Source organism: Ochotona princeps, chromosome 9 (genome assembly GCF_030435755.1).
Source record: "Ochotona princeps isolate mOchPri1 chromosome 9, mOchPri1.hap1, whole genome shotgun sequence".
Lineage (NCBI taxonomy): Eukaryota > Metazoa > Chordata > Mammalia > Lagomorpha > Ochotonidae > Ochotona > Ochotona princeps.
The window spans coordinates 41,286,099-41,300,537 of record NC_080840.1 but is presented as its reverse complement, the minus strand read 5'-3'; the positions used below and the strand labels follow the sequence as shown (position 1 = coordinate 41,300,537).

Here is a 14,439-nt window from a genome sequence, read left to right as displayed (position 1 = left end):
TAATCACAGTTTGAGAATATGTTGAGTTAATCATCATTATTATTTCATTGATATTGCAATTTTATTTTCTCTGTGGCTTGAATATAATGTTTCAAATTCCAAATCTGATTCTATAGATTGGGATTGCTTTTTGTTCTTTGAATCTTTATTATTGTTACTATCTGTTTCTATCTTCTGGTCACAGAAAATGATTTTTGGTTTGTTTACATTTTAAAACCTTTTGATGGGGATATGTGGACTAATAAACCATTTCTAGAGTATAATATATTAATTAGTTGTTTTATTCTCCAAGTGAGCGTATTTATGGTTATTTCGTAATTTAACCTATTCTGCTGCATTATTACTTTTAAAGTTTGCTTGACTGATGTGTAATTCTCACATATTAGGATACAGTTTGGAAATAGAAACTCTGGTTTTTATCCTGAGGTGCTCAGGGGATTAACAGAAGCATTTGTGCTTGCATAAAGGTTGTAAAGATCTGGGGTCCTGAAAAGCTACCAAGTCACCGCTGAAGATCCAGGAATTTTGTCGTGGGGATACGCAGCTGGACGCTAGCTAAAATAGTTAAATAAAAAAATAAAACTTTTGAAAAATTGTAGAAGTGCTGAAATAGGCGTAAGAGAGCTCTGTAAAACATGCTCAGTTCACTTGACATAGCTTGAACAAATTGAAATTTATAGCTAGGGTAGAGGTAGAAAGGAAGGTGGAAGGAACATGAGAGCAGAGAATACCTATGGTAGTTGGGAGATTTTGGCTAAATTCTTCTGAACCAATTCTTGGTGGAAGACAGTCCAAGTTGATTGGTTACTAAAACATGAAGAGTTTGGTAAAGTGCTTTTCCATAAGGAGTTAGATATGATATCCAATTATTATGGGGTTTCCCTGTTTTAGCAGGATCATTGCTACAGGTGAACACTACAGTCCAGAGAAGATACAATGTTAAAGTCAGAGCCCAGGAAGACCTCTAAGAACCTGATCCAAGTTGGTTTTTAGAGTTTTTATGGAGTTTCTGAGTGAAATACCAGAAAATCGAAGCATCCATCAAAGCTGATGATTTGTGATTGTTAGGAAGCTGCTACAACAATGCAGTCTCTTCACAGCACTAATGGGTAGTCTTGTGCAGAAAAAAAAAAAATCTAATCTTTCACAGTCCACTACTGTGAAACTTTAGCTGACTACAGAATAAGCCTGAGCTTCTTGAAAACCTGGGCTTTCAATGGCAAATATAGAAATATACATATGGGGGAAAAGTATACATAGGTTGCTGGGAAATGTAGAATGTCTGCATTGTATTGTGGATGAAGTAAAAGAAATGAGGGCAATTCTGAATAGATAACAAATAGGTCAGCCCCTATTGCACTTTCAAATAAAAACACTTAAAATATCATGTTTATGTCTGACATGATTCAACTTTATATACCTCATATTCTTACAGTCATTTTCAACCTCTCTCCAAAAGGTAAGACTAAAACATAGCCCTTTGGGGAGGGGTGGGGAGAACCCAAGTATCTATGTAATTGTGTCACATAATACAATGTAATTACTGAAGTTAAATAATAAATAATTAAAAAAAAAATGTGGTACAAATGCACTATGGAATACTACATTGTCATGAAAAAAGAATGGAATCTTAGCATTTTTGGCAACAAAATGAGCCAAAATAGGAATCATCATGGTTCTCAAAATAAAACAATTCCCAAAAGACAAAAAAAACATAGCCCTTTAAAAGTGATACTGCCATTAATTATACTTCCTGTAATACATTTGTATAGTTTTTAGTTGATTCTTCACTGCTGATCATGCCAGTACCAAAACCAACATCCTCTCCTAAAAAACCCCATTAGGTTACAGTAATGTTTGTCTTTGCCCTCCTTGAATAGGAGCAACCTTTTGTTCATAGAACATGAGGTTTAGTAATCCATGCAACAGTATCCTTTGCCTGTATATTTGCCAGAATGAAGAGTCGTAAGTATCCAAGAGTTACTAATGTAGGAAACAGCTTTTTTGCTTTCCCAGGCCACAAACAAGGAGCTGGATGGGAAGTGGGGCTGCCTGGATGAGAACCTGCACCCATAAGTGATTCCAACACATGCTTGGCAAGGACTTTAGCCACTAGGCTACTGCACCGGGCCAACAGCCAATTTGTACAGGCAGGATGTAAAAATTTATCATTTCTCTGTGTCTCTTTCTGATTATTTATTTGATAGATAGACATGGAGGCTAGTGCGGAGAAAGTAACATCTTGCATTCACTTGTTCACTTCCTAAATACCTGCAAAAGGGCAGGGTTAGGCCAGTCTGAAGCTGGGATCCTGGAATTTCTTCTGAGTCTCAGGTGAATTTCTTCTGGGTGCAGAGTGGGCATCTTCCACTACAATCCCAGGCACATTAGCAGAGAGCTGTTTCAACGCAGTGCCAGCTCCAGACTTCTCCATTTATTCCCTTCTTCCATTTGATGGTTGGCACTCCAAAGGCTACTACAGGGCTGGACCTGGCTAAAACCGGGAGCCAGGAGCTTCATCCATGTCCTGCCACATTAGTAGCAGGTCACAGGCACTCTGGGAATCTGATGCTGCCTTCTTGGGTACATTAGCAAAAACTAGATCAGAACTGAAACAGCCTTGATTGGATCCAGTCTTCCTGTGTCCAAAACTGGTTTCACATGCCACGATTTAACCATAGTGCTGGCCCCCATCTCTGTATTCCCAATGTGGGAAAATTCAAGTCAAATAGTGATCTCTGATTTAGAGCATGCACTACATTTGGACATTATCCTGATTACAAAGCAGCAGCTATCTAGCACTGTTAAGTCCTCAATCTTTTGGGGGCTGGTACAATGACTCAGTTGGTTAATACTCCACCTGCAAGTGCTGGCATCCTATATGGGCACAAGTTTGTGTCCCAGCTGCTCCACTGCTTATCCAACTCCCCATTTGTGGCCTGGGAAAGCAATAGAGGATGACCCAAGTCCTTGGACTCTGCACTCACGTGGGAGACCCTGAAGAAGCTCCTTGCTCCTGGTTTCAGATGGACTCAGGTTCTGCCCGTTGTGGCCATTTGGAGAGTGAACCACAAAAGGGAAATCTTCCATCTCCTTCTCCCCTTAAATTTGCCTTTTCAATAAAATTAAATATTTTTAAAAAGTTTTAAATAGTTTGGACTATCATTGCCTCAGTCTAAATAGGAAGTGGCATAGGTGGTATGACCAAAAACTTTGCTGGGTATCGGATCATGGATACACATCTTTTCACTGGAAGTGGATTCCTGTACTTACAAGTGATTCTTTTAAATCGAATGTTCAGTAGCTTTTGACATGACTGGTCAAAGTCATGAATAACTGCTGGTGAGCACGCTGCTATTCATTCACCATCGATGTGGTCTAATGTAGTCACTGCCACTAAGTGGTCATTCTCTAGGGAACTGCATGCAGTGCAAGGACTCAGTGTTTGTTACTTGATGTATGTTAAGCCATGTTGCTGAACTCAGGTCTAGCCTCTTGTCTTTCCTTATTGGGCACATCTTTACCAGTCTGTTACACGAAGATTGATGTGAGTGGAAAAAGATATTTATTGGTAACTGAAAATTTCAGCTTGACAGTGTGATGACTAACTGGTTATTTGAAGTAGAACATAGTTCTCAAAAGACTTAACTAGCCTCACATGTGCTTGTATATAAGGCATCATCCATATCCCTCTTTCACAAACAGTCTGTCACCAAATTTGAATTTAGTACATTTCATATACTTCACTTAACCCACTCAACCTTTTAGCCAATCTCTTAAGTGCATTTCTGTATCACTGGCCATTTCTTCAGTTGTACTGCTTGCCATAATGTCAGCGCAGATTTACCTTCACTGCTGTTCTTCAGGTTTACTCAGCAGGACCATAAGTTTTACGTTGCTTTGAAGAGTTTGAGCACATTGTATAGAATCATCAGGATACCAGACCTGCTGTTTTTTTCTCTATCATACGGCTGGTGAGAGGCAATGTAAAAGGAACTGAAAACTCCTGGATGCTTGAACTGTTTCTTGTATGCCAGATTTGTCAAATGGGGAGTGCTGTTGTGCAAACTCCTGATTTGATGGATTAGGCAGGAGCTTCATAACAAGAGGCTACAGTGTCCTGGTCAGTTAGAAGCCCCATTGTCAGCTGCCAGTCTGCCCAAGGACCCAGTAGCATGCCACAAAAATAATTTAAAAGAAAAAGTGGTTTAAAATCTCTAGAGTCTTTGTGATTGTTTATATAGTTTGCCAAAGACTCCATGTGGAATTCATATCTGCCATGAACTTCTCAGTTAGGTATAGGAAATGCTAAGTTGTAACAAGTACCTAGCCATGAAGAAGCATGTTGTGGTTGTTACTGCTTAGCCATTAAGAAGCATGCTGTTCTTGAGAATCACAAGAAACTAGCATCTTTATCAATTAGACTTACACCACTACCCACCAAAGAATTTGTAGAATAAAGAAATAGTTAAGATACTCAAGTGACCTTCCAAAAGTATCAAACATAAGCTATGATTTGATTTTTGATTTGCTCTTTGTAGTTGCTACCAGCTAATTATGATAGAGAAGTTAGGAGTTGATATAGCCTCAAAATTATACACTTTGTAAGTAAAATCAAATCTTTTTGTCAGGGATTACATTCTGAGGGTCCTTTTCCTCTGCTCTTCCTCATGGTCAGGATTTCCTGAAGTATGGCAAAGGTCACTGTTGTCAAGCCTGTGGTGTTTTGTCACTTCACCTGTTCAGATAGACTTAATATTACAAGAGGAAAGCTGCAAGAAGTATGATAAGATACCGTGAGGGAATGGAGTGACAGTCACCTGTTTTGTATGTGTGAGTCTTGTGCATAATTTATAAGTGAAATTGCCACAATTTTGTTTTTTGGTTTTGTTTGTTTTTTAGGAAGTAGTATAGGGTTTGGTACTATCCTACTTTAGGCATCCCCTAGGACTATTGGTACATACCTGTGTATTATGAAATAATTTGTGGCTTCATTGGGATACAGCCTCCACCACTACCCTCGAATCATTTACCATTTATTTATGGCTGCTTTAGACAGAGATAGTAGTTACAACAGAGATCATGAAGCTAACCTTTTCTTATCTGACCCTTTACAAGGAAAGTTTGGTGATCCCTTCTTTAGATCCATACGGGTGGGGAGGGGGTGAATGGCTGGGTTAGATAGGTGCCAAATCTAATAACTCTTGCTCAGGTAGTGGTGGCATTGTTGATTTGAACCAGCAAAGAGCTCATAATTGAAATAGCCATTGAATTTGAATTGTCACCTGAAAAAGTTGTATGCTAGTCCAGTGCAAGTGTTTGGGAACATGTTTAGGTTGAGTAAGAACGTGATTGAGACCTCTGTGTCATGTTAAGTGCTGTATTGTTCTTGAGATTTTATTTGGCCTTGTCAGTAGTTTTCTATATTAAAGAGTCTGGGTGTAAGTCATCCCAGCATCTGCTGTACCAATTGTTTTAACTGTTGAATACTGCTAACCTAGTAAATTGTAGAAGCATTGGGATTCCATCACCCAAGGTTAAATAGTTCCCTGAAGTCAGGGAAATAGTTGCCCAGCCCATTAATGGTGTAATTGATTACTGATTCTCAGGTGTTGGAATTGGTTGGGGCTATTCTTGAATTTAGATCTTTTAATGCTTACGCTTCTCAAATTTTTCAAAGTTTTTTCTGAACCCTTTCACTATACGTGCCATTAGACCCTTCTACACCAGAATTTACTAAACTTGTTCTTCAAAGGATCAGATAGACGATTTAGTGTTTACTAGTAATATGTAGTCACATTTTGTTATGAGCTATCATCCATTAAGCAAACCCATGAACACTATTTTTCTGTACTTAAAAATTGAAACCAAGAAGTTTAAGGGTTTTTTTTTTGGGGGGGGTCACTTAAAAACAACCCCTTTACGTGTTTACATGTGGAATGCAGTCAGTGACAAATGTTATATCTGGCTGAAGACAGAAACCAAGACATCAGTCAGGTCTCCTCCAGTGGGTGGCAGGTACCAACCAGTTGAGCCATCATCTGCCCTAATGGGGTGTGTATAATAATAGGAAGTTGGAGTTGGAAGTGGAACTGAGCACTGCAGCTTGGGATGTAGAGATATTCCAAAATTGTTGGCTTAGTTGCTTAGGGAAAATATCTGCCCCATATGGAAATTGTTTGCTACAATGAAGATTTGAAGAGTAGCATTGTTTTGTATTTGAAATCCTTTTACCTACTCTATAGCAATGCATTTTGATTGACATTTGGAACAACCTTCAACCATCCCCTAATCTAATAGAAAAAAATAAATGTTTAGTCTTTTCATGTAGTTGTGGTGGTTCTGGTCACTGTATTCAAATTCAGCAAGCAATGATCTGAACATTAGGTTTTCTGTGGAATGTGAAACTCATTCAGTGAATTTGTTCAGAATCATTTACTGGTACTACTGTCACAACTTAAATCTTTTATCCCGTATTTTTTTTTTCTTTTTGGAGGGTTGGGGTGACATCATGGATTAGTTATTTTGACTTAGGAAAAAGAAAAAAAAACCACAGTGGAACTACTTAATGATTCTTAACATCAGTGTTTTGTTTTTGTGTTTGTTTTTAAGAGGAAAAGCTGTCCTTTTTCACCTTCTAGTGAAAGACAAATGGTTATAGAGTTGATGCAGTTGTCATCAGTTTGTTGTCAGGTGCCAGAAATTTTACCATAAGTGAACATGTCAACAAAGTAAAAAGATAACATCTTAGTGTTGTAATGAAAATAATTTTAGACTCTTGAATCCTGAAAGTCAGAATTGCACCAAGTTTCTGTGGAACATAACTTTTGAGAATTCGTCCAAAGATGTTTGACAAAATTTTGTTAAGGAATAGGTACTAAATATTTTAGGCTTTGGGGACAGATGGTCTATGCTCATATTATTCAGCTTTACGTGTAGCAAGAGAACAGCAAGGCAATGTGAGTGAATAATGTGGGTATGTCCCAGTGCAAATGAAAGGGCTGAATTTGCCTACCATGAAGTATCCTTTCATTTATGTTGGCGATATGATTCTGGTTTCAGGTAGTCCACAGAGTATTAATTACCCACATTGAGTTGTAAACTTGGTCACTGCTTCCATTTGAATAATCATGGCCTGATGCAATATAGATTTTGACCTTCCCATTGTATTCATTCTTGTACACATTCCAATTTTAGTGTTAAAACTTGCATTGAGTGATTTGCAAATCTTACTTGATTAGCTTTTCAATTCCTTGGTTATGTGCAATTCAAGGTAGCAGTGTACTGAAAACAATTAAATAGTTGGGATAGGTTGTTAAAACAGCTTGTTAAGAAGAGGATACCTTGTATGAATTTATACTCGGCACCTTAGGCAGGGAAGAAGCAGCTGTTGCTGTTGCCAAGGAAGGGGTGGCAGGATCTGTTGGGGCAGCTGAAACATGTCCCATAACCTTGGCTTCTTTACCCAGCTAATCTCAGACAGCTGCCGTCCTGTTCCTTAGTGCCCAGGTCTGTCAGTTGGGCTTTACACTGGCAGTGGGAGCATTACTGCCTCAGTCCTAATTAGGTTAGAGAATACATTCTAGATTTCTCTGAGTTCTTTTACTGTGGAGTCATTTTTATTTTTCTGGAATGAGCTTAAAACAATGACCACTTTTCTGAGATATTAGGGCTTAATATTAGAATTTGCATTAATGCTGGGAGAGCAAGTGATAAATGAATCATTTTTGCTTTTTATCCAAATAGTAATTAACTGAGAGAGGGAGAGATAACACTGGAGCTATGTAGATTGCCAGGACCTGCTTCCTGGTCTCATGATACAGGGGCCCAAGAACATGGGCCATTTCCCACTGCTCCTCAGCAGTGCATTAGCATGGAGCTGGATTGGAAGTGGAGCAACTGACACACCAACTGGTACCTATACTGCAGGCTGGCACTGCAGATGACAACTTAATGCAGTGCACCACAATGCCAGTTTCATAGTGATTAATTTTAAAGGCCATGAATGTACCCACTGAGTGTCAGCTGGAAACTCCTTAGGAGGCTCCTAGAGTTATTGGAAGACCTCAGCAGTCATCCAGAGATGCCAGAGTAGGCAGCTTATTAGAAGACCTTTGGAAGCTCACATTGTCCAAGTATCTGGACACCAGTGTGTCTGCAGCACACTAGATAACCTTGTCAGGATTTTTCTTCATCTGTTTGTATCTTTCATTGGCAGTCTTGAGCCCAGAACTTAATGTAGAGAGTATTCTATCCCATAGCATAAACCTTTGAAGAACAATGCTGGTATAAGCACATGCAAGCACTCACATGTTTAATGCTTTCACAGCTTGGACCTACTTATATTAGAAAGCAAATTGTGAGGACAACAGCCAGAGAAGAGATTGGTAAAAAGCACATAATCCTTGAATTAGTGCACAGAAGCTATAAACAAATAATAGAAGAGATGCAAATGGCCCATAAGTAAATAGTTATTCTACCTAACCTTTCAAAAAAATCATAAAATTAAGAATATTATGTATATATCATTTTTGCAAATATAGGGGAAAAGGTTTTCTTGTATGCCTGTGTACAGTGAGATGAGTAGAATTGATGTGTGGTTTGCATGGGTTGCTGTAAGTCATCACCTTACATGATGCAGTGATGAGGATCTGGGTGAGTATAGGTCTGGAGCATTCTAATTGGATAATTCCCACCTTTCCATTCAACCTCAAAATTTGAAAAAGTTGATTACTAGGCCCAAATTCAGTATTGTCAGTTTTGGGTGAGTATTTAATCTTCAAGATAGTCTGTATCTCTCGTACTTCAAAAAGTTTGTGGAAAGTTAGAAGTAAAAGATTGGTTTTGGTGAGAAATTTGTAATTGACACAAATTTCAAAGAAGTCCATGCAACAAGCATATTCTGGGAAAAAAAAAAATCACCTGTAGGGATTTCAAAACCACTTTACACCGTAATTTTTTTATTTATTTTCTGAGAGCTTTTTGAAGTACTCTTGTATGCAAAGCAACAGGTTTGTACATTTCTTTTGGGAATGAAGAAGTTCACAAATTTTTAGATATCTTAAGTTTCTTTTGTTAGTTTTGTTAGAAAAAATATATTTTCCTTGCTGAACTGTAGTTTTTTTCTTCCCAAATTAACTATTCCCCCAAGTAAATAATAGCTTGTTCCTTAAAGAAAGCTAATCACTGTTGCTGAGGAAAAAATATGTTTCAGTTGTTAACATTGCTAGGCTTAATTCTGCTCATATCAGCCTTTTCTGTTCCTAAGGTGTTGTAAAAATTACATGGCTGATAGGTAAAACTATCATTGAGAAATTCAGACAGTATAGCATACGGTGTCACTTCATCTGGATAGATAGAGGCACAATAAGTCCTGGACCCAAGCACAGGATGCTTATTATTGCTCATTATGTCATAAGCTCCCTTTTCTTTGCTATGACCTTTCTGGTCAGTGTATCATACAGCCTGTGCTAAGCATCCAGAGTGTTTGGTGATATGTTTGGGGATGATAGTATCTTAAAGAGATGATGGTGTTTATGCATATGTGTGTGCCTGGAAATATCTGGTACCTGTGGCATCTCATCTCAGAATTGACCCTGACCTGAAGTTGAGTGTATCAGGTAATCCACAGATGCAAGAAACCTAGAAATTAGCGTGTTGCCTTTATACATACACAGTTTGAGCCAAACTATTTTCATTCTTCCTAGGATGATTCTGTTTGGCTGAAAATTACTCTATGTAGTTTTGTTGGTTCTGCTCCAGTTTCTCCCTCCCTTTCCTTCCCTCCTTCCTTCCCACTTGGGTGCAGGGGCCCATGCAGTTGGGCCATCCCCTGCTGCTTTCCCTGGCCATTCGCAGGGAGCTTCATCAGAAGTGGAGCAACTAGGATATGAACTGGCACCCATATAGGATGCTGAGGACTAGTTTGCTATATTATCGCACCAACCCCATTTTTGGGTTGGTTTTTTTTTTTTTTTTTTTAAAGATTTATTTTATTTTCATTACAAAGTCAGATATACTGAGAGGAGGAGAGAGAGAGAGGAAGTGGAGCTGCCAGGACTAGAACCAGCGGCCACATGGGATCAAGGCGAGGACCTTAGCCACTAGGCCACGCTGCCGAGCCCAGGGTTGGTTTTTAATTGCAAAGTGGCTGTGGTTGAAAAGTCACAGTAACAGCCATCACAAAACTGAAGTTTGAAGGTAACTTTGAGAGAACATATTTTTCTACATGCAGATCACATCATTTTGAATTAATTTAGTCTTCCATTTATTGTTGGCTAATATGTTTCAATCTTTCACTTGCCTTTTTTTACTTTTTTAGATTGACTTCATGTAGAAAATACTTTCACAAAATGTGAAGAAAAATATATGTATTTTAATTGGATCTATTTTTTTTTAAAGTAATACTATATTTAATTTTTAAGTTCTGCCACTGAGTCCATCAGGGAAGATTCTTCAAGCTTAGTTGCTGAACTTCAGGAAAAACTACAGGAAGAAAAAGCTAAGTTTCTAGAACAGCTTGAAGAGCAAGAAAAAAGAAAGAACGAAGAAATGCAAAATGTTCGAACATCTTTGATTGCAGAGCAGCAGGTATGCACCTTTGTCCCCAGACCAACCAGATGCAAGCTCACAAATTAATTTCATCTTGTAGTTATATTTTTTTGTGATTTTCCTTATATTGAATCTATTAATTCTCATTAAATATTTTCACTATAAAAGCACATCTTGAAAATAATTTTAACAGTAATTATGTTATCTGATTATATCAGGTGCTTCAGAATATGAATTAGGAGATGTGAATACTGTGTCTGGTTTCTTCAGTACCTATTTTAGATTGATCTTTGGACCTCATGACAAGTATATTAGTTTTCTCTAATTCTGATGTTTATACTACTAAAAAGATATTCAGTAATTTCTCCTGAGGTCTAAAATCCTGTTAAATTACTTGCTGTTCAGTACAAATTTATTACACATTTCTTTTGTAATTTTTTTATTAGGCTCATACAGTGTTGAACTTACTAATTTAATAATTATTTTTTTTGGCCAGCTTTGAGAGTTAGTGTTTGTTAGCTTCCTGGAACCAGATCACAGGATGAATGCCAGTTGAAGACAAAATAAAAGAAAGCCATTGTTGTGTTTATATTTAATGAATATTAGCTCAGGGCTGTGGGAAAGGAGAGGGCTTCGAGGCAGGGAGCTTCAGGAGCAGTTGAGTGACTGTGTTGTCACTCATGGCAGCGGTGCCAGGGAACATAATGTCATGCCTTTTCATTCTGAGTGATACACTTTTCCAGCTGCTGTAGGTTATTAGGATATATGCACAGGCTTAACTTGCAGAATTTTTTCTTTTCCCATAAATTTTTAAGTAAATTAAGAAACACAAAGAGAATAAGGAAAAAATAGTTAAACCTTTTAGAATTGTTAAGTTTTAGTATCTGGTGGAAGAAACAGATACCGGAAGAAAAACAAAATGTGGCTTCCTGGAAATAAAGGGAAGTTACTTAGTAAGGGAGGAGGCGTAACCAGTAGTTTCAAGAATTGTCAGTGAAGAGAACGTAATGACATCACTTTAAAAAAAAAATATTTTTTATTGGAAAGGCAGAATTACAGAAAGAATTGAGAGGTGGACAGGAAGATCTTCCATTCACTGGTTTACTCCTCAGGTGGCTGCATCGGGCAGAGCTGAGCCAATCCAAGCAAGAGCCAGGAACTCCTCCAGGTCTCCCACGTGGGTGCAGGGTCCCAAGGCTTTGGGCCATGTGCTGCTTTCCCAGGCCACATGTTCAGAGCTGGAAGGGAAGTGGAGCAGTTGGAACATGAACCAGTACCCACATGGGATCCCGGCGCATGCAAGACCAGGACTTTAGCCACTAGGCCACTGTATCAGGCACTGCATTAAAAAATTTCTTTGAACAAATTTATTTGAAAGCAAAGCAAGGGCCCGGCGGCGTGGCCTAGCGGCTAAAGTCCTCGCCTTGAACGCCCCGGGATCCCATATGGGCGCCGGTTCTAATCCCGGCAGCTCCACTTCCCATCCAGCTCCCTGCTTGTGGCCTGGGAAAGCAGGAGAGGACTGCCCAATGCATTGGGACCCTGCACCCGCGTGGGAGACCCAGAAGAGGTTCCTGGTTCCCGGCATCGGATTGGCGCGTACCAGCCCGTTGCGGCTCACTTGGGGAGTGAAACATCGGATGGAAGATCTTCCTCTCTGTCTCTCCTCCTCTCTGTATATCCGGCTTTCCAATAATAATAAATCTTTAAAAAAAAAAAAAAAAGAAAGCAAAGCAAGAAGAGACATATTTTTCATTCATTGTTTGATTTCATTTTGGGGGACCAGGACACAGGAGCTCTTAAATTGAACTCTTCCATGTAGGTAGCAAGAAGCCAAGTGCTTAAGATATGTTCTACTCTCACCCAGTCACTGGAGCTGGAAGCTAGGTCAGTAGCTGAACAGCCAGAACTTGTATAGGGGCTCAGGCATGAATTTTGATGTTGCAAGCAACCACTTAAATTACCTTACTAACTCATATTAAGTTTTTTTCTAAAAAGGAGATAGAATTCTTAACTTTGGAATTTGAAAAACTGGGCAAATAGAAATAGTTAATTTAGATCATTTAATCAGTTTTGTCTTGCATTTTAAAAAGGCTTGTCTACACAGTTAAGATGTGTATTTCTTGGTAAAATAATTACATGAAAGTTGGAATAACAAGTCTAGCTAATGAAGTCAGGTATCTAATAACCGTTGCATAATAGCCAGATATGAGGCAGAAGCGTATCTCTGAAATGTTCAAACAGTAATCAAGATTCAGCTGCAAAACAGAGGAAGCTTTCAGAGGCAGGCAGATTACTGAGAGAAAGGTGTATAACTGCGTTCTTGAAATGGTTGACCATTTCACTTCTTTATCTCGAAGTGATTGCTAATGTTCTGCCTCTGACAGTAAATACATGAGTAAGGTGAGAATTTGTTTTTAAAATTCATTGTATTGTGCTGAATATCCTTTAATGCTCATGTAGCACTTTTATTGAAAAATTTGTAATTCACATTTTTTTCTTCATGTATAATATTTGCAAGTTTATTTTCTCAATCTTAGTTTATAGGTATAGGTACATAATTTTTTCTGTTGTTCCAGACAAACTTTAACACTGTTTTAACAAGAGAGAAAATGAGAAAAGAGAATATAATAAATGATCTTAGTGATAAGTTGAAAAGCACAATGCAGCAACAAGAACGGGACAAAGGTTAGTACTCCTTGTAATATGGCATTCTAAAATCCTTTTTAAAATGACAAAAATTGCCTGCATTTTTTCCCCATTACTAAGTGTCTGTTTCAATTTGGGGTTCTTTCAGATTTGATAGAATCACTTTCTGAAGATCGAGCACGGTTGCTTGAGGAAAAGAAAAAGCTTGAGGAAGAAGTTAGTAAGTTGCGTAGTAGCAGTTTTGTTCCTTCACCATATGTACCTGCAGCCCCAGAACTTTATGGAGCTTGTGCACCTGAGCTCCCAGGTGAAGCAGACAGACTGGCCATGGAAACAGAAGAGGGAAGAGTGGATTCAGCAATGGAGACAAGTATGATGTCTGTACAGTAAGTATTGTCTGCTGTCAACAGTGATACTTAATACTTTTTTTTAAGTCATAGTTATACAAGAGAAGTAGCTTCCGTCTGTTTGTTCATTTCCCAAATGTTCACAAAATCCAGAACTAAGCCCATCTGAAGCTTGGAGCCAAAATTTTTTTCTGCATTTCTCATGTGGGTGCAGGGTCCCAAGGAGTTGGGCCATTTTCTGCTGTTTCCTCAAGCCATTATGGAGTAGGTTTTGAAGTGGAGCAGCCAAAACTTAAACCAGTTCCCATGCATTAGCCAGTATGCCACTGCACTGACCCAGTACTTAATAATTTTAAACTACTAATACAATTCTATATATTATAAAGTTCTGAAGAAATACTTACTATTCAGGGTTCATGTGTCTAGAAGTTGTGCTGTTTTAATTTTTATGCTAAGTGTGAGAAATTTTATTATAACTGGTGTTTTCATACTGTATATAATATATGTACCCTCCTCTCTGTTCTCCCCTGCAGTCTCCCAATGGGTTTCTTTTTCCCAAGTTTTGTTGCCAATTTGGGAAAGCCAGATTAAATTTCTAGATTCCTGGCTTTGTCCTGGCTCAGTCCTATCTGTTGAAGCTGTGCAGGATATAAATCAGTGGATGGAAGATCTTTATCTCTTTTCAAATAAACAAAACTAAAATTTTGAAATAGAGGAAGTTTGTAATTTAAAAAGATAATAAACATATTGAGATTGCATGATAACTAAAAAACATGACAGGGCCCGGCACCATGGCCTAGCGGCTAAAGTACTCGCCTTGAATGCACTGGGGTCCCATATTGGCACCGGTTCTAAACCTGGCAGCCCTGCTTTCCAACCAGCTCCCTGCTTG

At 38.5% G+C, this 14,439-nt stretch overlaps 1 protein-coding gene across 2 annotated transcripts in view; it reads left to right on the top strand.

Moving 5' to 3' along the window:
• RB1CC1 (RB1 inducible coiled-coil 1) overlaps positions 1-14,439 on the top strand; it is a 69,680-nt gene that overhangs the window by 39,061 nt on the left and 16,180 nt on the right. For both annotated transcript variants that reach the window (XM_058668627.1, XM_058668626.1), the window contains exons 16-18: positions 10,425-10,590; positions 13,131-13,239; positions 13,349-13,586. In XM_058668627.1, the coding sequence (XP_058524610.1) occupies positions 10,425-10,590; positions 13,131-13,239; positions 13,349-13,586 (513 nt within the window). The remainder of the gene's footprint in view (positions 1-10,424; positions 10,591-13,130; positions 13,240-13,348; positions 13,587-14,439) is intronic.